We start from the raw sequence: 27214 nt of genomic DNA on the forward strand, positions 1-27214 counted from the left end.
ACTCTATAGTAAATCACTTCTTTTCTTCACCTTAAAAGTACGAAAATGAGTTTTGGAGAACTCCTATTTCAATTAAGCCCTGATGCTAAGAAAATAGTTAGAGGGATAGAAGCCCTAAACCAGAAAATAATAAATACAGAATATGCGGTCATATTCAATGAAACATGTTTGAAAGAAAACCTGCTGCCAGTATACACCAATATTATTTTTATATATATATATATATATATATATATATATATATATATATATATATATATATATATATATATATATATATGTCGTACCTAGTAGCCAGAACCCACTTATCAGCCTACTATATATGCATATTATATATATATATATATATATATATATATATATATATATATATATATATATATATATATATATATATATATATATATATATATATATATATATAATATGCATATATATATGCATACTCCAGATGTGCAGGCCTATCAATTACAGTACACTACTGTCTATAATTAGTCTGTTCATTGTGTGATACCAGAAGATGGTGTTGTGAATTGTGTGCACACATAGAACAATATAAGCAGCACAAATAGCAATCAAAAGTATGTAGCTAGAAATGTAGTTAACTGTCTACGTGCAGTCATCTACAGTACATGAGCTCCACAAGTGGTCAAAAGACAATATTACAGTACCTGAATTTACCTAAGGGCCACATCTCACCTTTGGCCTCTAGCAGGACAGGAAGCCAGTCAAAGCCTTGTCAAAGGTCTCCCATTTGTCCTGCTTTTCGTTACTGAAAACTACAGGACCTTGTACACATAGGGCATGAAAATATACATCATAACTAGTATTAGTCTCCGTGGTGTAGTGGCAAGACACTCGCCTGGCGTTCCGCGAGTGCTTAGTCATGGGTTCGTATCCTGGCCGGGGAGGATTTACTGGGCGCAAATCCTTGATTGTAGCCTCTGTTTAACTCAACAGTAAAAATGGGTACTTGGTTGTAACAACGATTCTTCGTGGCGGGGATCGTATTCCAGGGACCTGCCCGAAACGCTACGCGTACTAGTGGCTGTACAAGAATGTAACAACTCTTATATATATCTAAAAAAAAAAAAAGTATATCAACAACCATGCAGCAGATTGATAAAGAAAAGATTGATAAAAAGACCCACCAGTCATCGACAGTTGCTCAACAAGTATATGACCTGAAGTATAAGTCATCCCAGAATCATATCAACTCTTATACCGGGACTAACTACAATACAAACCACACATGATATGGCAAGTCTCACTGAGGCATTTAAAATGCTGAATAAATTGGAAGACATTAATCAAGACCACATTTTTAATAGGTCCAATGTAACACACACACAACGGGCAACAACTTCAGGCTCAACAAGCTACAATGTAACTCACACACAAGGGGCAACAACTTCAGGCTCAACAAGCTACAATGTAACTCACACACAAGGGGCAACAACTTCAGGCTCAACAAGCTACAATGTAACTCACATACAAGGGGCAACAACTTCAGGCTCAACAAGCTACAATGTAACTCACACACAAGGGGCAACAACTTCAGGCTCAACAAGCTACAATGTAACTCACACACAAGGGGCAACAACTTCAGGCTCAACAAGCTACAATGTAACTCACACACAAGGGGCAACAACTTCAGGCTCAACAAGCTACAATGTAACTCACATACAAGGGGCAACAACTTCAGGCTCAACAAGCTACAATGTAACTCACATACAAGGGGCAACAACTTCAGGCTCAACAAGCTACAATGTAACTCACATACAAGGGGCAACAACTTCAGGCTCAACAAGCTACAATGTAACTCACATACAAGGGGCAACAACTTCAGGCTCAACAAGCTACAATGTAACTCACATACAAGGGGCAACAACTTCAGGCTCAACAAGCTACAATGTAACTCACATACAAGGGGCAACAACTTCAGGCTCAACAAGCCACAACGTTGGACAAATGCTTTTCCACCCATAGGGTAATGAACTCATGTACAATATAAAGTAGTCACCTACGTGTCAAAGCTACAAATGCCAAGACAGTATTCCAGTTCAGATTCAGTTAGAAAAAATTCTGAGGGATAACGAAGAATAGTAGTAGCGTAGTCGAGTCACAGCCGAAAGATTCCAGGTTCAACTCCTGTGTCAGGACAGAAGCGTTTGGGCAACATTTCCTTTTGACCAATGCCTCTGTTCACCTAGCAGTATATAAGTACTGGACCCCGGAATTAAGCAACTGTTGTGGGTTGTATCCTGAAAAGATCAGTAGTTGGCCTAGGGAATTCTGGACAAGCCTCTCAGGCTTCTTGTATCTGACTATAACAAACCAAAACAAGGTCACTGGCCTTCTGTTCCTGTAAAGGTCACTGGCCTCGGTGGCTTTCAGGTAAATATGTATTTGAATTGTGTCTATAATTAATTCTTATATGTTATTGGAACAAGAGTGAGCCTAAGTAATTTAATCCACTCATTAGAATAACCAGACAGATGGACAATAGAAGACTAAACAATCAACAATACTGCATATACTTTTTAATAAACTACAGTTGTAACAATAATTCCAGAATCAGGATACTGTGAACACAAGCTGTGGAGATAGGCTACCTAAGTGGCAGCATTATTGCTTATTTTTACTAGCTTAGGTGCAGAGCACTCTGATGCCACCCTAGTCAACATGTGGCGTTGCATAGTATATGTTAAAGCTAGCTACAGGCACTTAATACAATCAATGTTTGTAAATATACAGGGTATAAGTTCAGTGTACTAGCCTCCACTAAGAAACTCTGTGTATACTTGATGGTTATCTTGAGGTTATAATGAGATGATTTTGGGGCTTTTAGTGTCCCCGTGGCCCGGTCCTCGACCAGGCCTCCACCCCCAGGAAGCAGCCTGTGACAGCTGACTAACACCCAGGTACCTATTTTACTGCTAGGTAACAGGGGCATAGGGTGAAAGAAACTTTGCCCATTGTTTCTCGCCGGCGCCCGGGATCAACCCCGGGACCACAGGATCACAAGTCCAGCGTGCTGTCTGCTCGGCCGACCGGCTCCCTATACTGTGAGCATATTTATTTTTGTATTTATTTACAAGAAGGCGCAATGGGTTATATTAAGTAAACATTTTAATTATTAAGAGGCACATTTATACAAAAGCCACTAATTAACATGCATAGCAAGGCTGCAGAGACATTGCTGAGGTAGACAGCTGCACACCTCATAAGGCCACAGCCCGAGGTAACTATAGAGTTGTGCAGGACCACGATTGGCTGCTGGAGGGCCAGCACTGCTTATGAGTAAGCCAATCTGCTTCTGCCAGTTGGTTGCTGGCAATGTGGTGGGTGGAAGTGTCAGCTCTGCCATCATATGGCTTCAGTATTTTCTCAAATACAGTACTGAATGATAATGCTCTTGTGATTTCATTGCTTAGGGGGTAGTTATTATTACTTTTGTCTGGGACACAACACAAGCAGGGGATGTAATTATTACCTTGGTCTGAGACATGACAAGTAACAGCAGGGGATGTAATTATTACCTTGGTCTGAGACATGACAAGTAACAGCAGGGGATGTAATTATTACCTTGGTCTGAGACATGACAAGTAACAGCAGGGGATGTAATTATTACCGTGGTCTGAGACATGACAAGTAACAGCAGGGGATGTAATTATTACCGTGGTCTGAGACATGACAAGTAACAGCAGGGGATGTAATTATTACCGTGGTCTGAGACATGACAAGTAACAGCAGGGGATGTAATTATTACCGTGGTCTGAGACATGACAAGTAACAGCAGGGGATGTAATTATTACCTTGGTCTGAGACATGACAAGTAACAGCAGGGGATGTAATTATTACCTTGGTCTGAAACATGACAAGTAACAGCAGGGGCTGTAATTATTACCGTGGTCTGAGACATGACAAGTAACAGCAGGGGATGTAATTATTAACGTGGTCTGAGACATGACAAGTAACAGCAGGGGATGTAATTATTACCGTGGTCTGAGACATGACAAGTAACAGCAGGGGATGTAATTATTACCGTGGTCTGAGACATGACAAGTAACAGCAGGGGATGTAATTATTACCTTGGTCTGAGACATGACAAGTAACAGCAGGGGATGTAATTATTACCTTGGTCTGAGACATGACAAGTAACAGCAGTGGTTGTGAGGTTTACCTTCCACTGTAACACAGCGTAAGCTTTCCAGTCACAGCTTCATAAGCCACAACCCAACACTGTTATCAGTCAAATCATTCTGTCAAATCATCATCCAAGCATATCACATGATGCACATTTCATGCAGTTTAATTGTCTTAGGTGCACAGTATTATGAACAGTTTGCATGGTCTAACAATTATGTTTATAAACATTGTACTTTACAATATACAGTATAACAAAAAAGAAATTTCTAATATATAAACATTTAATATTTAAGTAGAGCATCTTGAGAAGCACCTGCTCAACCCTATCCAAGTATCAGGATGGCCAGGCACACAAAACTGCCATCATCACAATCTCTCGATAATAATAGAACATTTTGTAAAAAGCTTTTGATCTATATAATGTAAAGCATTGTATCCCTGCATGTAGTGTGCTTGTATCCCAGCATGCGGTGTGCTTGTATCCTAGCATCTCATGGATGTCTTAACCCCTGCACTGCGCACCTTTTTTAAAATGACATTCCTGTGATGCGCCGAAAATAATTTCTTCTAAAACAGTATTTTTTTTCTTTTGGTATTGTTAATTAGCACCCAGGAAGCATGAAAATCTAAATAAAAAGTTTCTACCTCTTGTAGTTTAGCTGTAGTGGTCTGGAGAAGTTGCATTTTATTTTTTTTTAAATTAGGAGAGTTGCCTAAAGGGAATGTTGATTTATTGACAATGTTTCTCACTTTATTTATTTAGTTTTTCACTCTAACAAGTTGTATCTATGTGTCAAAGATGGTGTTCATTATGTATAACTTTGAAAATATACATATAAATATACATACTGTACTGTATATACAAATATATTTATTCATACTAATAATGGCTGCCCTACATGTTCCTAAAGTCATGGCCTAAGGAACATTTCGGCCTCAGTAACCCAGGCCATGGAAGAAAAGTGAGGGACTCGGGATGTTTTTTCAAGATGAGGGATGGTTACTGGAGGCCCGAGGAAGCAAATATGTGCCCCCTTGTATGCATAGGAGTTTCGAATCTCATGATATACTCACATAATCACATGTCGGCTGGCACACCAGCACACCCCCACCTTAATATGTTGGCTGGTGCAGTGCAAGGGTTAAAGACATGACTATCAGTTTACAAGTGGATGGTTCTGAGCTTTTGTCAAACCTTTTTGGTCTCCTTTTGGTATAATGTTGCTAAATGTAATCAATGAATGCATATGAAAGACAAATCTTGTTTATGTAAATATTATAGAAATAAACAGAAATAATCATGCTTCAGTGTATCACATAATCACTGAACTCTGGTCCCTCGATCGTCGATCATTGTCGCCTCTCAGTCAACAGCAATACTAAAGTCTGCTTTAAAGTGCTTATTACAAACATAAAGTGCTCAGATAACCTGACTATTACTGATCCTCATTGTTGCTGCAGCAATTCTGCAATACGAGAACCAGTGAGCTTCAACTCTTAAGTATTTACACGACGCATTCCTTGAAATCCTGTCACACTGGGCCACATTATTTTTATTAAAGATCTTTTGTGGAAAAATATGGTACACTACCAGCCTAAGAATTTTATTACAGTAATTGTATATATTTTTTAAATAATGTAAAGGTAGTCATATGTTATAGTCTCAGAATGTTTGGTAATATGTTTATTGTTTGTGATGTGTTTATATGTATGCATTAACACGATGTACTGAACGGGGTGAGAATAGCTTGAGCTACCTCATCCCTTTGTGTGTATTTTATCTCAATAAACTTATTTCAATTTCAATTAAATTTCAATATGTTATAGTTTATGAATATAGTACACTAGAATCTGACTGGAATGGAATGCAATGCACTCATTCTAAAGAATGTTGCAATGATAGCTTTAACTTTTGGCTGATAATCATGTTAAATGTAATTAAACTCCCTTATCCGGTGAGAGCCTCAGGAGTGTCCTGAGCCAAGTGCCTTAGGGAGATGCACCAGGGCTGTGAAACCCACCCTGGTCTACTACAAGCCATGACCAGAATCTGGCTCTCTCCGTGAAGCAATGTAAGCTTGGGGAGCTTGGGGATCAGAGATCAACCAAAAATCAATAAATATTAATTCTGCTGTAATTCAAGTCCCTTAAAGTGAGCACTTTTAGTACATAAAGACATTATTCATTAAATATGTCTTGGTATTTCTTCAAACCCTGCTCCAGAAAATTATAATAGACAAACTCTGCAGGGTCATGGAAGCCTTGTAAGAGCATAGTGTCATTAAGTTCTGCATCTAGAACTTGGTTGGCATTGACAGAGGACACGACATAACCCGATGCATCTTGTATTATAACTTGCACAGGGAAAGTGTACACATCCAGGCTCAGACTTGCAGCCAGGGACACACCAACCATTGATGAACTCTCAGCATAATTCTGTAAGTAACACCCACATTAACATATTCTATATTCAAATAATTATAATCATCACAATTCCAAATGAATTCAAAACTTTAAAAATGTCCACACTAAGGCTGGAATGAGCAAATACTGTACCCCAATACCCTAATACCCAGTGCCTTTCCTGTTATCCTTGATTGTCTCTCCATCTTATGTATTATTACTTGGTGAGCAACTGTAACAACAGCCATTTGGTAGTCTAGTTGGCCTAAGGGAAACCTTATACTGTACCTGAATCCCCTATTCACCTAGTAATAAGAAGGTAACTTGGAGGTAGGCAACTGTTCTGGGTTGTAGCCTGGGAATAATAAGTCATTGTTCTAGAGGGTCTTCAATAAGCCTAACAGGCTTCCTGTCCCTTACAAATGAAATCAATATTATCTGCAAGTTCTAGATCTGAAAATGTTGCTTAGAAGATACCAGTAAATAAACAATGGCTTAAATACACTAAAAGTTGTAAGTGCTTCAAACAATGAAAGTATATGAGGAAGGCTAACCTTCAGCTCAGACACAAGTGCCCAAGACGAGACAAAATGTTCACCGAGTAAAGCTCGCACTTTGGGAGCAGCAAGTGGTCCTTCCCGCAGTGCTCTTCCCGATCCTCAACAAGACTGGTCGTCGAGTACACCCCACAATACCACCGAGTGCACTGGCCGGCTCTCACTGCTGGCTCTCACATATGCTTCAGTGAAGTTGTGGTAATCTACCTATAAAATAATTTAACAACTCATTAACAAGACCACTTCTAAGAGCATAGAAATGTTTTATACGAAAGTTAAAGATCAATAAAAACAATCTTGTTTCATCAGCCTAAGCTCCTTACACTCCTTACATGGGAACCGGTTGGCCGAGCGGACAGCACACTGGACTTGTGATCCTGTGGTCCCGGGTTCGATCCCGGGCGCCGGCAAGAAACAATGGGCAGAGTTTCTTTCACCCTATGCCCCTGTTACCTAGCAGTAAAATAGGTACCTGGGTGTTAACCAGCTGTCACAGGCTGCTTCCTGGGGGTGGAGGCCTGGTCGAGGACCGGGCCGCGGGGACACTAAAAAGCCCCGAAATCATCTCAAGATAACCTCAAGATAACACAGAGTCCACCTCTGTCATTGATGCAACACACAGTATTACTAAGTCACTCATAACACGTCCATTATGGGTAGCATAGACAGCACAAGTAACACATGACCAAGAGCCAGCCATGTCCTCACTTGACAGTTACTCATAATCTACACAATCAAATTACCTTCATAAATTTGTAGAGTTCTTTTTCCAGCATTGTGAGAGCTTCTTGTGCATTTATCTCCTGCATCCAGGTGATTGAGTCTGGAACTACAGCATCACCTGAAGTAATACTCATCTCTTCCATGTGGGTGATCGTCACCTCCATGTCTTCCTCTTCACGAGGACCAATCAGCCACTCCAAGTCTGTAAGTAAACTTTAGTAATGTATTCATTAACCTGGCTTGCTTTGACTAGTGTTATTTGAAACAATGTACAGTGCAACCTCTATGAAATGAATTGTATGGGGCATAACCAAATATTTCAATGGGTATTTTGCTTTATCAGATATTTTGTTCAATACAGTACCCTCTCAGACTATTTTATAGATTTTAATTTTGGGAAACATTTTTTGGATACAAATCTTGTATTTTTATTATGCATTATAATAATGCAGCCACTTTATATTTTTTTTATATACAAAATATTTTATTCAAAACTAGCTTCTTAGTTAAGTGGCTGCTTGTTTAGCTTGGGGCAGATACAGTGGTCCAGCAGGGGCAGATACAGTGGTCCAGCAGGGGCAGATACAGTGGTCCAGCAGGGGCAGATACAGTGGTCCAGCAGGGGCAGATACAGTGGTCCAGCAGAGGCAGATACAGTGGTCCAGCAGGGGCAGATACAGTGGTCCAGCAGAGGCAGATACAGTGGTCCAGCAGGGGCAGATACAGTGGTCCAGCAGGGGCAGATACAGAGGTCCGGCAGGGGCAGATACAGTGGTCTAGCAGGGACAGATACAGTGGTCCAGCAGGGACAGATACAGTGGTCCAGCAGGGGCAGATACAGTGGTCCAGCAGAGGCAGACACAGTGGTCCAGCAGAGGCAGATACAGAGGTCCGGCAGGGGCAGATACAGTGGTCCAGCAGGGACAGATACAGTGGTCCAGCAGGGACAGATACAGTGGTCCAGCAGGGGCAGATACAGTGGTCCAGCAGAGGCAGACACAGTGGTCCAGCAGGGGCAGATACAGAGGTCCGGCAAGGGCATATACAGTGGTCTAGCAGGGACAGATACAGTGGTCCAGCAGGGACAGATACAGTGGTCCAGCAGGGGCAGATACAGTGGTCCAGCAGGGGCAGATACAGTGGTCCAGCAGAGGCAGACACAGTGGTCCAGCAGGGGCAGATACAGTGGTCCAGCAGGGGCAGATACAGTGGTCCAGCAGGGGCAGATACAGAGGTCCGGCAGGGGCAGATACAGTGGTCCAGCAGGGGCAGATACAGTGGTCCAGCAGGGACAGATACAGTGGTCCAGCAGGGACAGATACAGTGGTCCAGCAGGGACAGATACAGTGGTCCAGCAGGGGCAGATACAGTGGTCCAGCAGGGGCAGATACAGTGGTCCAGCAGGGGCAGATACAGTGGTCCAGCAGGGACAGATACAGTGGTCCAGCAGGGACAGACACAGTGGTCCAGCAGGGGCAGATACAGTGGTCCAGCAGGGGCAGATACAGTGGTCCAGCAGGGACAGACACAGTGGTCCAGCAGGGGCAGATACAGTGGTCCGGCAGGGACAGATACAGAGGTCCGGCATGGACAGATACAGAGGTCCGGCAGGGGCAGATACAGTGGTCCAGCAGGGGCAGACACAGTGGTCCAGCAGGGGCAGACACAGTGGTCCAGCAGGGGCAGACACAGTGGTCCAGCAGGGGCAGATACAGTGGTCCAGCAGGGGCAGACACAGTGGTCCAGCAGGGGCAGATACAGTGGTCCAGCAGGGGCAGATACAGTGGTCCAGCAGGGGCAGACACAGTAGTCCAGCAGGGGCAGACACAGTGGTCCAGCAGGGGCAGACACAGTGGTCCAGCAGGGGCAGACACAGTGGTCCAGCAGGGGCAGACACAGTGGTCCAGCAGGGGCAGATACAGTGGTCCAGCAGGGGCAGACACAGTGGTCCAGCAGGGGCAGATACAGTGGTCCAGCAGGGGCAGATACAGTGGTCCAGCAGGGGCAGACACAGTGGTCCAGCAGGGGCAGATACAGTGGTCCAGCAGGGGCAGATACAGTGGTCCAGCAGGGACAGATACAGTGGTCCAGCAGAGGCAGACACAGTGGTCCAGCAGGGGCAGATACAGTGGTCCAGCAGGGGCAGACACAGTGGTCCAGCAGGGGCAGATACAGTGGTCCAGCAGGGGCAGATACAGTGGTCCAGCAGGGGCAGACACAGTAGCTGTGCACCACAATGCAAGTTCTGAGGAGCTACTGAAGAGCCTCACAACAAACATCGTAAGTTTTTATTCCCATTTAGATGCAATGAAGAATACGGCAGAAAAAGAAGTGCTACAACTGAGGGATTGGTGGTCCAGTTGGCACAGCTTGAAACCTTAGCATTGAATGGTTATCTTGAGGTTATCTTGAGATGATTTCGGGGCTTTTTAGTGTCCCCGTGGCCTGGTCCTCGACCAGGTCTCCACCCCTAGGAAGCAGCCCGTGACAGCTGACTAACACCCAGGTACCTATTTTACTGCTAGGTAACAGGGGCATAGGGTGAAAGAAACTCTGCCCATTGTTTCTCGCCGGTGCCTGGGATCGACCCCGGGACCACAGGATCACAAGTCCAGCGTGCTGTCCGCTCGGCCGACCGGCTCCGACAATGCAACAAAACCATTTTCTGGGAGAGCTCCTTGTGACTCCCTGAAACTACAATGCTGTTATAGTACCGAACTATTAGGTGCCATCAATTGCTATGATGCTCTGACGGCACCTAATAGTTTGGCACTATATCAGCATTGTAATTTCAAGGAGCCACAAGAGGTTTCCCCAGAAACACTTGTGTTTCACTGGAGAGTGAAAGTTGCACTCATCTGGCTGGTGTAATATCATGGCTTTATGGGAGCAGTCCATTGCCTGAAGATGTAAGAAATTGAATGCTAAACCCTTTCATTATTTTGTAAAAACAGACACAAGGGAATAAAGTTGAAGACTTTAAAAAGTTTGTCTGTTATGACAATTATGTGCTTTATGCAGTCCTCCAAGATGGAGAAGTTCTTTTACAAACAAATGATCACACTGGATAAAAAGAGCCAAGCCAGTAAGAGGGACTCCTTAGGATAAAGCAATTCAATTGATTAAAAGTTAAATAAGTTAATTGAATTATGGTGTTTTTTCATTTCCTTGAGGGTGAAATGAGATACAATAAATCAATATTAAAAAAAGTATCAAGTGGCAGAATATAAGCAAAAAACCACCACCAGTACTCACCAACATTGAGGGGTCTGTGTTTTGGTACGTGCATGGAGAACAGCTTGACATTCAGGTCTGTGGTATTGATGATAAGTCTTCCAATAAAGGCTGCTGGAGTGAACCAGAGTGGTAGTCGTGGGGGAGTGTTGAGCTGGTATTCAGCATGGAGTCTAGAAACACACCAAGAATTCATTATAATTAAATTTTGTCAGATGATATGACAAAATATTTCCTTGTAATGAGATAACCCACAAACTCTATTATAAAGTTGGCAAAACCGGAGAGAGCAATAAAGAGACTTGTAATGACTTCTCACTCACCTGAACCATATATCTAAACAGTCAATGTTTCTGGCTCTGACGACGGCAGCTGCTCCTCGAGGTCCATACCTAAACAAAGGGTTTACAAGTTATGTCAGTGAAATGCTGGCATGTTGTGGCCAAAGCAATATAATAAATGCAGGCGATGAGTCACAATAACGTGGCTAAAGTATGATGACCAGACCACACACTAGAATGTGAAGGGACGACGACGTTTCGGTCCGTCCTGGACCATTCTCAAGTCGATTGTGATGAGGAAGTAGAGACAGGCAATAAATAGGCACGAGAGATGAGGAGCAAAGTATAATATATATATATATTATACTTATACAATATAATAAATATACTCCAGATAAAGATATTCTTCTTACAGCTAACACACCGCACGTCGGTGTGTGTGTCGCCATCATGATGTCTTAGTGAACAATCTGCTCGGATAAGTTTCAACACATTCTTTTATATTGAATTTGTTTTGTGCAGTTCCCATCTAATTGTTATTATGTTTCTGTACACTTCCCATCTGTTATAATTGTTTCATGCACCTCCCTTCTATATTATTATGATTGTTTTGTGCAGTTCCCATCTAATTGTTATTATGTCAGTCCCAAGCACATTTGGGATATATGCCAGACACATCTTGTAAATATCCACCAGCCTGCCTGTGTGTCAACACAACTATCCACCAGCCTGCCTGTGTGTTAACACAACTATCCACCAGCCTGCCTGTGTGTCAACACAGATATCCACCAGCCTGCCTGTGTGTCAACACAACTATCCACCAGCCTGCCTGTGTGTCAACACAACTATCCACCAGCCTGCCTGTGTGTCAACACATATATCCACCAGCCTGCCTGTGTGTCAACACAACTATCCACCAGCCTGCCTGTGTGTCAACACATATATCCACCAGCCTGCCTGTGTGTCAACACAACTATCCACCAGCCTGCCTGTGTGTCAACACAACTATCCACCAGCCTGCCTGTGTGTCAACACAGATATCCACCAGCCTGCCTGTGTGTCAACACAGATATCCACCAGCCTGCCTGTGTGTCAACACAGATATCCACCAGCCTGCCTGTGTGTCAACACAACTATCCACCAGCCTGCCTGTGTGTCAACACAACTATCCACCAGCCTGCCTGTGTGTCAACACAACTATCCACCAGCCTGCCTGTGTGTCAACACAACTATCCACCAGCCTGCCTGTGTGTCAACACAACTATCCACCAGCCTGCCTGTGTTAACACAACTATCCACCAGCCTGCCTGTGTGTTAACACAACTATCCACCAGCCTGCCTGTGTGTTAACACAACTATCCACCAGCCTGCCTGTGTGTCAACACAACTATCCACCAGCCTGCCTGTGTGTCAACACAGATATCCACCAGCCTGCCTGTGTGTCAACACAGATATCCACCAGCCTGCCTGTGTGTCAACACAGATATCCACCAGCCTGCCTGTGTGTCAACACAGATATCCACCAGCCTGCCTGTGTGTCAACACAGATATCCACCAGCCTGCCTGTGTGTCAACACAGATATCCACCAGCCTGCCTGTGTGTTAACACAACTATCCACCAGCCTGCCTGTGTGTTAACACAACTATCCACCAGCCTGCCTGTGTGTTAACACAACTATCCACCAGCCTGCCTGTGTGTTAACACAACTATCCACCAGCCTGCCTGTGTGTTAACACAACTATCCACCAGCCTGCCTGTGTGTTAACACAACTATCCACCAGCCTGCCTGTGTGTCAACACAACTATCCACCAGCCTGCCTGTGTATTAACACAACTATCCACCAGCCTGCCTGTGTGTCAACACAATTATCCACCAGCCTGCCTGTGTGTTAACACAACTATCCACCAGCCTGCCTGTGTGTCAACACATATATCCACCAGCCTGCCTGTGTGTCAACACATATATCCACCAGCCTGCCTATGTGTCAACACAGATATCCAAATATCTTTATATTAAGTAAACTTAACTTTACCAAAGTTAATAACCCTTACATGTAAATATGTGCACACTCGTCTCTCATTAGACAAGTTGGACCTTAGTTCTGCTTCCAGTCCTTTTTGTAAAGATATAGTAAAGAAAAACAGTGATACTGTATTCAGATAGGAAGCAAATCTCATACAAATGTATCGGCTTCACCATATTTTACAGATCATCACATTTTATAGAAATGTGTCCTCTACAAAGGTGTCAGAACTCATCCTAATCTTTTGGATCCCTAAATTCTCTACAAAGGCTTTAGCATACAGTTTGTCACTTAAGCTCTCTTCAAAGATGGCAGCACCATCCAATCTTCTAGATCAGCAGTCGCCACCTTTCAGAACTCATGGATCACCAAATTCATAATTTTAAATCCAACAGACCACTAATGTAAATCTCGCAGCCTCCAAACAAGACATTATAGTTATTAAAGTCAAACTATTTGATGCCAATAAATATAACAGTTAAAGACAATAAAACAGTTACGTAAAATACACAAATAAAATTGTGTTGCGGACCACCGGTTAGCGACCACTGGTCTAGATCTTCAAATCCTTTACAACTAGGGCAGCTCTGCTGAGGCCTCCTGATCCTTGAATAAAGAAGCTTGAAAGCGAACTTATTGTCACTGGACTTGCAATTTTGATAATAAAATCCTCAGGTCAGTTTTGAGGCTCTTCCTACCTGTACAGCTTGATCTGTGACCACAATACCCAGGTGATTCAAACAGCATGTTGCTGAACCCCTTACTGCTCAGAACCCACAAAACGAACATATCAGATATACTAAATAAATCGGGTATATGCATTGCAACCTGATTTATTAAGTATTTCTGAAGATGGTGCTCTAGTTTGTTATTGCGGTTACTTTTTAGCATTACTATAATGTTTCTTGCAGTTAATAGCAGTTCACTGAAAATGTTTGGATCTTGGAGGTTGGGACATGGGTGCGGGCAGCAGGGTTTTCTTCACTTACGGTTTATAAGAGTAACTTTATGCAAAGACAAAAAATTCCATCTCAAAACATACAATCATGAGAAAAAATAAATCCATTGGAGGTCAAGATAAAGCTTCACAGAGAAGTCTTTAATCTACTTTTAAGACAAAATTATTTTTTTATTTTTTTTTTATTTTGCCTTGCGCCTGGGTGTGTTGCAAGCTATAATCACAAGAGCAGCCTAGGGGTTAAACAACTAAACTAATCATTAAATATGCAAGAAATGTTGTAATTTTTCTCATTAGTGTGATACTTATAAGAGATGCCTACACAAGTTATGACAGATGCCTACACAAGTTATGACAGATGCCTACACAAGTTATGACATGCCTACATAACTTATGACAGATGCCTACACAAGTTATGACATGCCTACATAACTTATGACAGATGCCTACACAAGTTATGACATGCCTACATAACTTATGACAGATGCCTACACAAGTTATGACATGCCTACATAACTTATGACAGATGCCTACACAAGTTATGACATGCCTACATAACTTATGACAGATGCCTACACAAGTTATGACATGCCTACATAACTTATGACAGATGCCTACACAAGTTATGACATGCCTACATAACTTATGACAGATGCCTACACAAGTTATGACATGCCTACATAACTTATGACAGATGCCTACACAAGTTATGACATGCCTACATAACTTATGACAGATGCCTACACAAGTTATGACATGCCTACATAACTTATGACAGATGCCTACACAAGTTATGACATGCCTACACAAGTTATGACAGATGCCTACACAAGTTATGACAGATGCCTACACAAGTTATGACATGCCTACACAAGTTATGACAGATGCCTACACAAGTTATGACATGCCTACATAACTTATGACAGATGCCTACACAAGTTATGACAGATGCCTACACAAGTTATGACAGATGCCTACACAAGTTATGACAGATGCCTACACAAGTTATGACATGCCTACATAACTTATGACAGATGCCTACACAAGTTATGACATGCCTACATAACTTATGACAGATGCCTACACAAGTTATGACATGCCTACACAAGGTACACCAGCTGCCAACACAGGAACAATACCCACATAAAGTGTACCTGGAGAGCAGGAAGGGTTGTGGATGGAAGAGGGAGAGCAGCTGAAAAAGAAATTCTTCCACATGCCCTGATGGTGGGGGAGGAACATATCTGTAACTGAAACAAAATTACATTAATCAGGTAATCATTTTAACATATATTTCTATCAATATAACACAAAATATATACAGTACAAACTCACTTGGGCAAACTAAGTGGGTGAAACTGATACTTGCACAAGGAACAAATCCACAAGGGCCGTGACGAGGATTCGAACCTGCGTCCGAGAGTATCCCAGACACTGCCTTAATCGACTGAGCTACGACAGGGTTAAGTGTCCTACGACAGTGTCTGGGATGCTCCCAGACGCAGGTTCGAATCCTCGTCACGGCCCTTGTGGATTTGTTCATTTGATGCATCACGTTAGTGTGATCTCTGTGTGTGTTGCACAAGGAATTTTGTTCAACCCATCAAACCTCTCGCAACCCCCCTTGCCCCGAGATAAAAACAAAAACCCAGCATTGAATATAATGAAACGCCTCTTTCTGGCGGGTCCTTCGGGGCTCCGTGTTGCTAGCAACCGTCGAGGTTGTCCCGGGCCAAGCCTGAAACATAATAATGACAAAATTAAATGTGGACATAATAGGGTGAGTTAAAGGGAATAAACCATAATGGTGCGATCCTTTAACAAACCTGAACATAAACTTGTTTGGTGTGATATCTGGCAGGAGTCTCCAAACATGGCCTGGCACCTTTGCGCTAGCCTTCTCTGGCAGCAGGACAGCAAAGGCCTTACACGGTATCCATGACCATGACACTGATGCCACTTTCCACGACAGCACACCATGCAAACTCCTCCTTGACTCCTGACAAAGTACATCATCGAACTTAATGCCTGAAGGAATAATTTAGAGGTATAATGATACAAAAGAAATGCTGTGTTTGTAATGATCAGTGCAACATACCAGACAGTTTAGCATATACGTGCAACATACTACACTGTGTAGCCATATGTGCACAACATACCACACTGTGTAGCCATATATGTGCAACATACCACAGTGTGTAGTCACACCAGTGCAACATACCACACTGTGTAGCCACACCAGTGCAACATACCACACTGTGTAGCCACACCAGTGCAACATACCACACTGTGTAGCCACATCAGTGCAACATACCACACTGTGTAGCCACACCAGTGCAACATACCACACTGTGTAGCCACACCAGTGCAACATACCACACTGTGTAGCCACATCAGTGCAACATACCACAGTGTATAGCCACACCAGTGCAACATACCACACTGTGTAGCCACACCAGTGCAACATACCACACTGTGTAGCCACATCAGTGCAACATACCACAGTGTATAGCCACACCAGTGCAACATACCACACTGTGTAGCCACACCAGTGCAACATACCACACTGTGTAGCCACACCAGTGCAACATACCACACTGTGTAGCCACACCAGTGCAACATACCACACTGTGTAGCCACATCAGTGCAACATACCACACTGTGTAGCCACACCAGTGCAACATACCACACTGTGTAGCCACACCAGTGCAACATACCACACTGTGTAGCCACACCAGTGCAACATACCACACTGTGTAGCCACATCAGTGCAACATACCACACTGTGTAGCCACATCAGTGCAACATACCACACTGTGTAGCCACACCAGTGCAACATACCACACTGTGTAGCCACACCAGTGCAACATACCACACTGTGTAGCCACACCAGTGCAACATACCGCAGTGTATAGCCATATATGTGCAACATACTACACTGTGTAGCCATATATGTGCAACATACCACAGTGTGTAGCCACATCAGTGCAACATACCACAGTGTGTAGCCACACCAGTGCAACATACCACACTGTGTAGCCACACCAGTGCAACATACCGCAGTGTATAGCCATATATGTGCAACATACTACACTGTGTAGCCATATATGTGCAACATACCACACTGTGTAGCCACATCAGTGTGACATATGAGATAATACAATTTACAAAAGAGAGTTGGGTGTGAGCCTGATTACATTTTGTCAAAATTATTGTTCTCTTAAATGTAATTAAAACTACTGAACATTATTTACATTCAGTTTTCAGTTTTTGTATTTTATGCATAGAAAATAAAGTTTCTTACTTCTGAGTCAAGAAAGGTTATAAATGCTGAAGGGTTTAGGGGAGTGAAGTTCGTGTGAACCGTTACCAGATCAGCTCCTCTGGTGGTGTCTGGCATCCAGATGGGACGACTAGCATCTTCCACACTCGACCAAATGCACAGTAAACTGGTGATCGAGATACCTAAAAGAAATCATTTGTGTTAGCAATAATGTACAAAAATAAAATGTTGAATGTAATGAAAACCTTTCTCTGGTAGGCCCTCAGTAGCTCTTCAGTGCTTACACATTGGTACCGCTAAGCTAAAGGATCATGCCAGGTCTCTGGACACACACATACTTATGAAGAGCCAGGACCAGAATCTAGCTCTCTCTACAAGGTGATGGGAGCTTTGGCAATCAGAGATTTGCTCAGAACTGAGGAAAACCTACCAGAAAGTCACATAAAAAGAAAGCAATCCACTTGTTTAAAGAAAGAAATATAAAATATGGAAACAATGTTAACAATAGTTTGTCACAGGTAAACATTTCTATCCCTAACTCACCCCCATCACCGAGGCGCCGGGACCCAGACCCTTCAATAACTTCACTCAAGAGCCTTCACTACTGAACCCCAAGGCCGCAGGATCCAGGCCCACCTGGATCCTGCTGCCTTGTCTCATTACCTTATTGGTCCTAATTTCTTCAAGCATTTGCTTGTTTTGTTGCACTTATATTTACTGTTTTTCCTTTTCTTGTGTTTGGGTTGATCTCTGATCTCTACTTGCCTCAGAGAAAGTGCCAGACTCTGGTCCTAGTTCCAGATAAGCAAGGGTGAGTCTCAGAAGCCTGTGGCATCTCCTTAAGGCTGGACCAACACTTAGCTCCCAGACTACTGAAGGTCATACAAAAAATGCAGCTCAAAATTAAGGAACACTATAATTAAGACAAACTGAAAATAAATTAGCCAGATACGTTGGAAAGAAATTCTTTAATATAAGTTGTAAATACTGTACAATTCTTTAATTGAAATGGATTAGATAAAGTGAAAAAAAAAAATCAAACTAAATACAATTTTAAATCTATATATGATAAGAAAAACAAGAGAATAGAAACATTGCAAGAAACTACTAACGCTTAAAGAACCCACTTTGAATGTAACGAAACCCCATTTTCTGGGTGAGCTCTGGAGGTTCCCTGGAGCTATCGGGCTAATGTGTGCGATATATTGGGTTTTTTTCCCTTATATGCCATCAACCAGGGGTTAGGCACCCAGAAAGGTAGGCATCATAAAACAAACCCCACATGGTACAAAAATTACAAAGAAAAACTGAACAGAGAGGCAGAACTCCCTCCAATTCCAAGGAAACAAGCAAACATCACACTCCACTGTCGATTATAGCCCTTGTGGATTTGTTCATTTGATGCATCACGCTATTGTGATTTCTGTGTGTCCATATATTAGACCAGGGCATTACTATATCACACATTAGCCCAATAGCTCCAGGAAGCCGAAAAGGCTCCCCACAGAACCGCTGAATTTTGACACTACAAAGGCATCTTTTTGCATTCACAACAAAAGATTACATACCTAAAATAATAACCCACAATATTTTTCCTTTATGATGCTGTCCATTTTGGTTTACTTTCCTGGGATCTTTCTCTCTATGGTGATAATCAACATTGTCCTGGGATATAGCAGTTCTTCCACCGTCACTGTCTTGGGGTACTGCAGCTCTCCAGTCAACATTGTCCTGGGATATAGCAGTTCTTCCACCGTCACTGTCTTGGGGTACTGCAGCTCTCCGGTCAACATTGTCCTGGGATATAGCAGTTCTTCCACCGTCACTGTCTTGGGGTACTGCAGCTCTCCGGTCAACATTGTCCTGGGATATAGCAGTTCTTCCACCGTCACTGTCTTGGGGTACTGCAGCTCTCCAGTCAACATTGTCCTGGGATATAGCAGTTCTTCCACCGTCACTGTCTTGGGGTACTGCAGCTCTCCAGTCAACATTGTCCTGGGATATAGCAGTTATTCCACCGTCACTGTCTTGGGGTACTGCAGCTCTCCAATTAACATTGTCCTGGGGTATAGCAGTTCTTCCACCATCAGGCGTCACCCTGCTCCCACACTTTATAAAATCTGCACCCGATATTCGCTTCCGTAGTTTGGTCATTTTTTTATACTGATAATTCCTGCTGTATATCTGAAATTTTTAAACCACATACATTATTTTATATAATGCAAATGCTTTCATAGCTAAGCTATCTTATAATGACATAATCCGATTAAAATAACACATTAAAATAAATAGATTCTAAAATAAAACATATTGTTAATTACTGTAATGGTTGACCTTACTGTTTTTTAAATGCTCAACATTTTTTCCTATATTATTCTGATATACTTGACTTGGTGGATATGATCCCTGAGAGCATATTATGTAAGCCTCCTCAAAAAAGTTCCTACAAAACTTTGTATCCCATTACCCACAGCATCTCAAAAAGTTACCATTTTGTTGTAAAGTGCCTCATGTGATGGTACACAGGTGTGGGTGAATATAACAAATGTAAAGAAGAGATCAGAGTAAGGCATACTAGAAGATTAGTGCCAAGAGTTTATGAGCTACTGTAGGGCTAGCATTAATTCCCAACCCATTGCCTTTCATGAAAGAAATCCTGCATATATTACTTCAAGATGATGGCTCTCTCTGAGGAAGATCACCAGAGCGTCATTTAACAGGTATTCAAAGTTGAATGGCATACAGAGACCTGCTAGGTGCTGCCAAAGAGAACGGCTGCAGGTGTTGCAGTGTCGGCAGGTGAGAAGGTGCTTGGCCAAGAATCCTCCACTTAGTGAAATGCACTGAAATACCTCACTCTCTCGGAGACACTCTTATGTAAGTACCGTACTGATGTACTGTACATCAGTAAGTACTGATGACTGCTGATCATCATTATTTAAGGGCAACGACGCTCATGGGATCGAATGCACCCCAGTGTACCCGTGAAAGGTTAATAGCAAAACCTAATAGCGAAATGAATGTCGCTTATCAGCGGAAACTAACATGACTCAAATAGATGATAGAACACTAAAATAGAAGTCATCCAGCACCCTCCGGCAGAGCAGAAGCCAGCCACCCACCATGTCTGAGGGCACACCAGGACCCCACCAAGACCCACCAATTCCTAGCACCTCTCAGCCAAGCCGGCTCCGGACATCGGCAACCCACCAGGAGAACCAGACACAAAACGTTCAAAATGTATCAACTATCCTGTGACCCAAGGTGATATGTATTCACCTACCTAGTTATGCTTGCGGGGGATGAGCTATGGCTCTTTCGGCCTGTCTCTCAACTGTTAATCCATCAACTGATTTTTGTTTTGTTTTTACACATCCTCCCCCTCCCCCCCAGGAAGCAGCCCATAGCAGCTATCTAACTCCCAGGTACCTATTTACTGCTAGGTAACAGGGGAATCAGGGTGAAATAAATTCTGCTCGTTTGTTTCCACCAGCGCCGTAGATCGAACCCGGACCCGTTGGACCATGAACCGCGAGCGCTGTCCAATGAAGGGACAGGCATTAGAGGTTAGAGGCATTAAATATGCCAAAACTAGAAGACAGAAGAAAGAGAGGTGATATGATCACTACAAACAAAATAGTAACAGGCATTGATAAAATCAATAGGGAAGATTTCCTGAGACCCGGAACTTTAAGAACAAGAGGTCATAGATTTAAACTAGCAAAACACAGATGCCGAAGAAATATAAGAAAATTCCCTTTCGCAAACAGAGTGGTAAACGGTTGGAACAAGTTAGGAACAAGTAGTCTCATCCTGTAACTACACTTAGGTAATTACACTTAGGTAATTACTAAGCCACCAGCCCCCTTGTAGCCGTGAGCAAGGCGTCGTAAGCACCAACATTATAATGAGTAAATATATCATACTTATTCATTACTAACGTATTGCCAGGAAGCTTTCTGAAGCTTGTGTAGCTTGTGTTAGCTTGTGGTAATTAGACGGACCGCGTCGTAACAATCCGGACCGTTAAATAGGGGTGCCAAACGGCAGCATCAAATCCAAAATCGTGAAACAGGAGGTGATCCGTGGGCTCCCAGGTGAGGGAAGTGTGGAGACGTCCGGTCATCATCAAGGGTGAAGCAGGAGTCTCACCACAATGTGTGCTGCCACATTGCTGGTCTGGGCTGGGCTGCACCTGGCCGGATGTTGGTATTGTTATCATCTGGACCAATCCGCTCGGTTGTGGTCCTGTAGTCGTGTTCATTTTCTATCTTAGTCGGTAATGTTGGACTTTGCTATATTTATTTTATTTATTTATATATATACAAGAAAGTACATTGGGAATGGTATATGCTGAAATGTATTTAATTTATATAACATCCCACCTTACCACCAATGAGAAATCAACATAAAGATTGATTTCTCATTGCAGAGGACTTATAAAGCCTGTCTAAATCTTTTATATATCTGTTCATTATTTTATGCATAGAATGCCTCAATCTTTTCCGCTGTCAATTGACCTCAACCACTTCTTAGAGAGATGTAGCAGAACCCATGGACACCACACACGAAACATATATGTATTTGATATACCAAAAGTGTCACTCAACCAAAGCAGAAATGCCATGCAAACAAAAGTTCTTAAATTGTGTATTGAACTCTCAAATTAAATTAAATGCTGTACTTCTCTCAACCAGTTTAAAAAATGAACTTAAGAAAAAATACATAAATCATCATGTAAAAAAATATATACTCCCATTTCATCATCTTAAATAAGTCAATTTGTGAATTACTGCTGCAGAGAATAATAAATACAGTATCTGTACTGTTGTTAAACCTACAGTACTGTATCTGTAGTGTTGCTAAACCTACACTACTGTATCTGTACTGTTGCTAAACCTACAGTACTGTATCTGTAGTGTTGCTAAACCTACACTACTGTATCTGTACTGTTGCTAAACCTACAGTACTGTATCTGTAGTGTTGCTAAACCTACACTACTGTATCTGTACTGTTGCTAAACCTACAGTACTGTATCTGTAGTGTTGCTAAACCTACACTACTGTATCTGTACTGTTGCTAAACCTACAGTACTGTATCTGTAGTGTTGCTAAACCTACACTACTGTATCTGTACTGTTGCTAAACCTACAGTACTGTATCTGTAGTGTTGCTAAACCTACACTACTGTATCTGTACTGTTGCTAAACCTACAGTACTGTATCTGTAGTGTTGCTAAACCTACACTACTGTATCTGTACTGTTGCTAAACCTACAGTACTGTATCTGTAGTGTTGCTAAACCTACAGTACTGTATCTGTAGTGTTGCTAAACCTACAGTACTGTATCTGTAGTGTTGCTAAACCTACACTACTGTATCTGTAGTGTTGCTAAACCTACACTACTGTATCTATATTGCTGCTAAGCCTACAGCATTGTATCTGTAGTGCTGCTAAAGCTACACTACAGTAACGGTGATAGAGGGGTGCTAGTAACGGTGATAGAGGGGAGCTAGTAACGGTGATAGAGGGGAGCTAGTAACGGTGATAGAGGGGAGCTAGTAACGGTGATAGAGGGGAGCTAGTAACGGTGATAGAGGGGAGCTAGTAACGGTGATAGAGGGGTGCTAGTAACGGTGATAGAGGGGAGCTAGTAACGGTGATAGAGGGGTGCTAGTAACGGTGATAGAGGGGAGCTAGTAACGGTGATAGAGGGGTGCTAGTAACGGTGATAGAGGGGTGCTAGTAACGGTGTTAGAGGGGAGCTAGTAACGGTGATAGAGGGGTGCTAGTAACTGTGATAGAGGGGTGCTAGTAACGGTGATAGAGGGGTGTTAGTAATGGTGATAGAGGGGTGTTAGTAACGGTGATAGAGGGGTGTTAGTAATGGTGATAGAGGGGTGTTAGTAACGGTGATAGAGGGGTGCTAGTAACGGTGATAGAGGGGTGCTAGTAACGGTGATAGAGGGGAGCTAGTAACGGTGATAGAGGGGTGCTAGCAACGGTGATAGAGGGGAGCTAGTAACGGTGATAGAGGGGAGCTAGTAACGGAGGTAGAGGGGTGCTAGTAACGGTGGTAGAGGGGTGTTAGTAATGGTGATAGAGGGGTGTTAGTAACGGTGATAGAGGGGTGTTAGTAATGGTGGTAGAGGGGTGCTAGTAACGGTGATAGAGGGGTGCTAGTAACGGTGATAGAGGGGAGCTAGTAACGGTGATAGAGGGGTGCTAGTAACGGTGATAGAGGGGTGCTAGTAACGGTGGTAGAGGGGAGCTAGTAACGGTGATAGAGGGGAGCTAGTAACGGTGGTAGAGGGGAGCTAGTAACGGTGATAGAGGGGAGCTAGTAACTGTGATAGAGGGGTGCTAGTAACGGTGATAGAGGGGAGCTAGTAACGGTGATAGAGGGGTGCTAGTAACGGTGGTAGAGGGGAGCTAGTAACGGTGATAGAGGGGAGCTAGTAACAGTGGTAGAGGGGAGCTAGTAACGGTGATAGAGGGGAGCTAGTAACGGTGATAGAGGGGAGCTAGTAACGGTGATAGAGGGGAGCTAGTAACGGTGATAGAGGGGTGTTAGTAACGGTGATAGAGGGGTGCTAGTAACGGTGATAGAGGGGTGCTAGTAACGGTGATAGAGGGGAGCTAGTAACGGTGGTAGAGGGGTGCTAGTAACGGTGGTAGAGGGGAGCTAGTAACGGTGGTAGAGGGGAGCTAGTAACGGTGGTAGAGGGGTGCTAGTAACGGTGGTAGAGGGGAGCTAGTAACGGTGATAGAGGGGAGCTAGTAACGGTGGTAGAGGGGAGCTAGTAACGGAGGTAGAGGGGAGCTAGTAACGGAGGTAGAGGGGAGCTAGTAACGGTGGTAGAGGGGAGCTAGTAACGGTGGTAGAGGGGAGCTAGTAACGGTGGTAGAGGGGAGCTAGTAACGGTGGTAGAGGGGAGCTAGTAACGGAGGTAGAGGGGAGCTAGTAACGGTGATAGAGGAGAGCTAGTAACGGTGGTAGAGGGGAGCTAGTAACGGAGGTAGAGGGGAGCTAGTAACGGTGGTAGAGGGGAGCTAGTAACGGTGGTAGAGGGGAGCTAGTAACGGAGGAAGAGGGGAGCTAGTAACGGAGGTAGAGGGGAGCTAGTAACGGAGGTAGAGGGGAGCTAGTAACGGAGGTAGAGGGGAGCTAGTAACGGTGGTAGAGGGGAGCTAGTAACGGTGGTAGAGGGGAGCTAGTAACGGAGGTAGAGGGGAGCTAGTAACGGAGGTAGAGGGGAGCTAGTAACGGAGGTAGAGGGGAGCTAGTAACGGAGGTAGAGGGGAGCTAGTAACGGTGGTAGAGGGGAGCTAGTAACGGAGGTAGAGGGGAGCTAGTAACGGAGGTAGAGGGGAGCTAGTAACGGAGGTAGAGGGGAGCTAGTAACGGAGGTAGAGGGGAGCTAGTAACGGAGGTAAGGGTGTCCTTGTGGGAGAATTGCCGTCGTCGGGTCAGGCTATATAAGAGAGCGGAGCCCGGACTATAGCTTCAGTCTGGCGCGGGTCCGCGAGGAGAAAATCACAATGATTGTGTCGCGTGTCCGTTTGACCGCGATTGTGTTGGTTCTAGTGTTGACAGGTGCCGTCAACACTTGCCAGGGTGCTGCCAGCTTCACCCCTGCGACGGTGGAGGGCCGCCTGCTAGTGCCCGACACCGCCAGGGTGGATAATGCCCTTCTCAAGACGGTCCAAGCTGACAAATTCCTCTCTCTCTGGTTCATTTATATTCTCTCGGACGCCGTCCACACCTCCAGTGAGTACATTATACTGCCTCTCCTTCTCCAGCCTTGAGGAGAGGCTTGGCATGTGACCTGACCCCACGTCAGCTGGGGGTCAGGGCAGCTGTGGCTGGGGTTAGGGGTCAGGGCAGCTGTGGCTGGAGTCAGGGTTCAGGGCAGCTGTCGCTGGGGTCAGGGGTCAGGGTAGCTGTGGCTGGGTCAGAGCAGCTGTGGCTGGGGTTAGGGGTCAGGGCAGCTGTGGCTGGGGTCAGGGGTCAGGGCAGCTGTGGCTGGGGTCAGGGGTCAGGGCAGCTGTGGCTGGGGTCAGGGGTCAGAGCAGCTGTAGCTAGGGTCGGCAGCTGTGGCTGGGGGCTGGGGTCAGGACAGCCCTGACCCCTGACCCCATCTGTGGCTGGGGGGTCAGGGCAGCTGTGGCTGGGGGGTCAGGGCAGCTGTGGCTGGGGGTCGGGGGTCAGGGGTCAGGGCAGCTGTGGCTGGGGGTCGGGGGTCAGGGGTCAGGGCAGCTGTGGCTGGGGTCAGAGCAGCTGTGGCTGGGGTCAGGGCAGCTGTGGCTGGGGTCAGGGCAGCTGTGGCTGGGGTCAGGGCAGCTGTGGCTGGGGTCAGGGCAGCTGTGGCTGGGGTCAGGGCAGCTGTGGCTGGGGTCAGGGCAGCTGTGGCTGGGGTCAGGGCAGCTGTGGCTGGGGTCAGGGCAGCTGTGGCTGGGGTCAGGGCAGCTGTGGCTGGGGTCAGAGCAGCTGTGTCTGAGAGTCAGGTAAAGCAAGAGTGAGAGTGCGGTGAGCCAAGAGTGAGAGTGCGGTGAGCCAAGAGTGAGAGTGAACAATGTTGTCACAACACACAAGCCTCAGGCCTCTACACCCATGCAACATGGCTGCAGAGGCCTGTAGAGCCATGAAACATGACTGTAGAGGCCTGTAGACCCATAGACATGGCTGTAGAGGCATGTAGAGCCATGAAACATGGCTGTGGAGGCCTATAGAGCCATGCAACATGACTGTAGAGGCCTGTAGAGCCATGAAACATGGCTGTAGAGGCCTGTAGAGCCATGAAACATGACTGTAGAGGCCTGTAGACCCATAGACATGGCTGTAGAGGCATGTAGAGCCATGAAACATGGCTGTGGAGGCCTATAGAGCCATGCAACATGACTGTAGAGGCCTGTAGAGCCATGAAACATGGCTGTAGAGGCCTGTAGAGCCATGAAACATGACTGTAGAGGCCTGTAGACCCATAGACATGGCTGTAGAGGCATGTAGAGCCATGAAACATGGTTGTGGAGGCCTATAGAGCCATGCAACATGACTGTAGAGGCCTGTAGAGCCATGAAACATGGCTGTAGAGGCCTGTAGAGCCATGAAACATGACTGTAGAGGCCTGTAGACCCATAGACATGGCTGTAGAGGCATGTAGAGCCATGAAACATGGCTGTGGAGGCCTATAGAGCCATGCAACATGACTGTAGAGGCCTGTAGAGCCATGAAACATGGCTGTGGAGGCCTGTATAGCCATGAAACATGACTGTAGAGGCCTGTAGACCCATAGACATGGCTGTAGAGGCATGTAGAGCCATGAAACATGGCTGTGGAGGCCTATAGAGCCATGCAACATGACTGTAGAGGCCTGTAGAGTCATGAAACATGGCTGTAGAGGCCTGTAGAGCCATGAAACATGACTGTAGAGGCCTGTAGAGCCATGAAACATGGCTGTAGAGGCCTGTAGAGCCATGAAACATGGCTGTAGAGGCCTGTAGAGCCATGAAACATGGCTGTACAGGCCTGTAGAGCCATGCAACATGACTGTAGAGGCCTGTAGAGTAAAGTAGGTCATAAATGGAATGCATTAGGCT

The 27214-nt window shown here is 44.4% G+C and overlaps 2 protein-coding genes across 10 annotated transcripts in view; one reads left to right on the forward strand and one right to left on the reverse strand.

Annotated features, from left to right (window-relative positions):
• Window positions 1–2526: 2526 nt before the first annotated feature.
• Window positions 2527–27214, reverse strand: part of LOC123770524 (selenoprotein N) — a 78065-nt gene continuing 53377 nt past the window's right edge. For 2 of the 9 annotated variants that reach the window (XM_069301746.1, XM_069301747.1), the window contains exons 3-11: window positions 19185–19800; window positions 17638–17798; window positions 16160–16332; window positions 15488–15583; window positions 11393–11461; window positions 11091–11242; window positions 7856–8037; window positions 7110–7319; window positions 2527–6588 (exon numbers count right to left, since the gene is read on the reverse strand). In XM_069301746.1, coding sequence (XP_069157847.1) covers window positions 7215–7319; window positions 7856–8037; window positions 11091–11242; window positions 11393–11461; window positions 15488–15583; window positions 16160–16332; window positions 17638–17798; window positions 19185–19770 — 1524 coding nt within the window. In that variant the 5' untranslated portion in view covers window positions 19771–19800 and the 3' untranslated portion in view covers window positions 2527–6588; window positions 7110–7214. Of the gene's footprint in view, window positions 6589–7109; window positions 7320–7855; window positions 8049–9956; window positions 10737–11090; window positions 11243–11392; window positions 11462–15487; window positions 15584–16159; window positions 16333–17637; window positions 17799–19184; window positions 19801–21542; window positions 21866–27214 lie in introns of those variants that run through there. The other 7 variants (XM_045762487.2, XM_045762490.2, XM_045762486.2 and 4 more) reach the window with 7 other exon arrangements.
• Window positions 25108–27214, forward strand: part of LOC123770523 (uncharacterized) — a 70066-nt gene continuing 67959 nt past the window's right edge. The window contains exon 1 of the mRNA XM_045762484.2: window positions 25108–25385. Within this exon, the coding sequence (XP_045618440.1) occupies window positions 25157–25385 (229 nt within the window). The 5' untranslated portion in view covers window positions 25108–25156. The remainder of the gene's footprint in view (window positions 25386–27214) is intronic.

This window comes from Procambarus clarkii, chromosome 46 (genome assembly GCF_040958095.1).
Source record: "Procambarus clarkii isolate CNS0578487 chromosome 46, FALCON_Pclarkii_2.0, whole genome shotgun sequence".
Classification (NCBI taxonomy): Eukaryota; Metazoa; Arthropoda; class Malacostraca; order Decapoda; family Cambaridae; genus Procambarus; species Procambarus clarkii.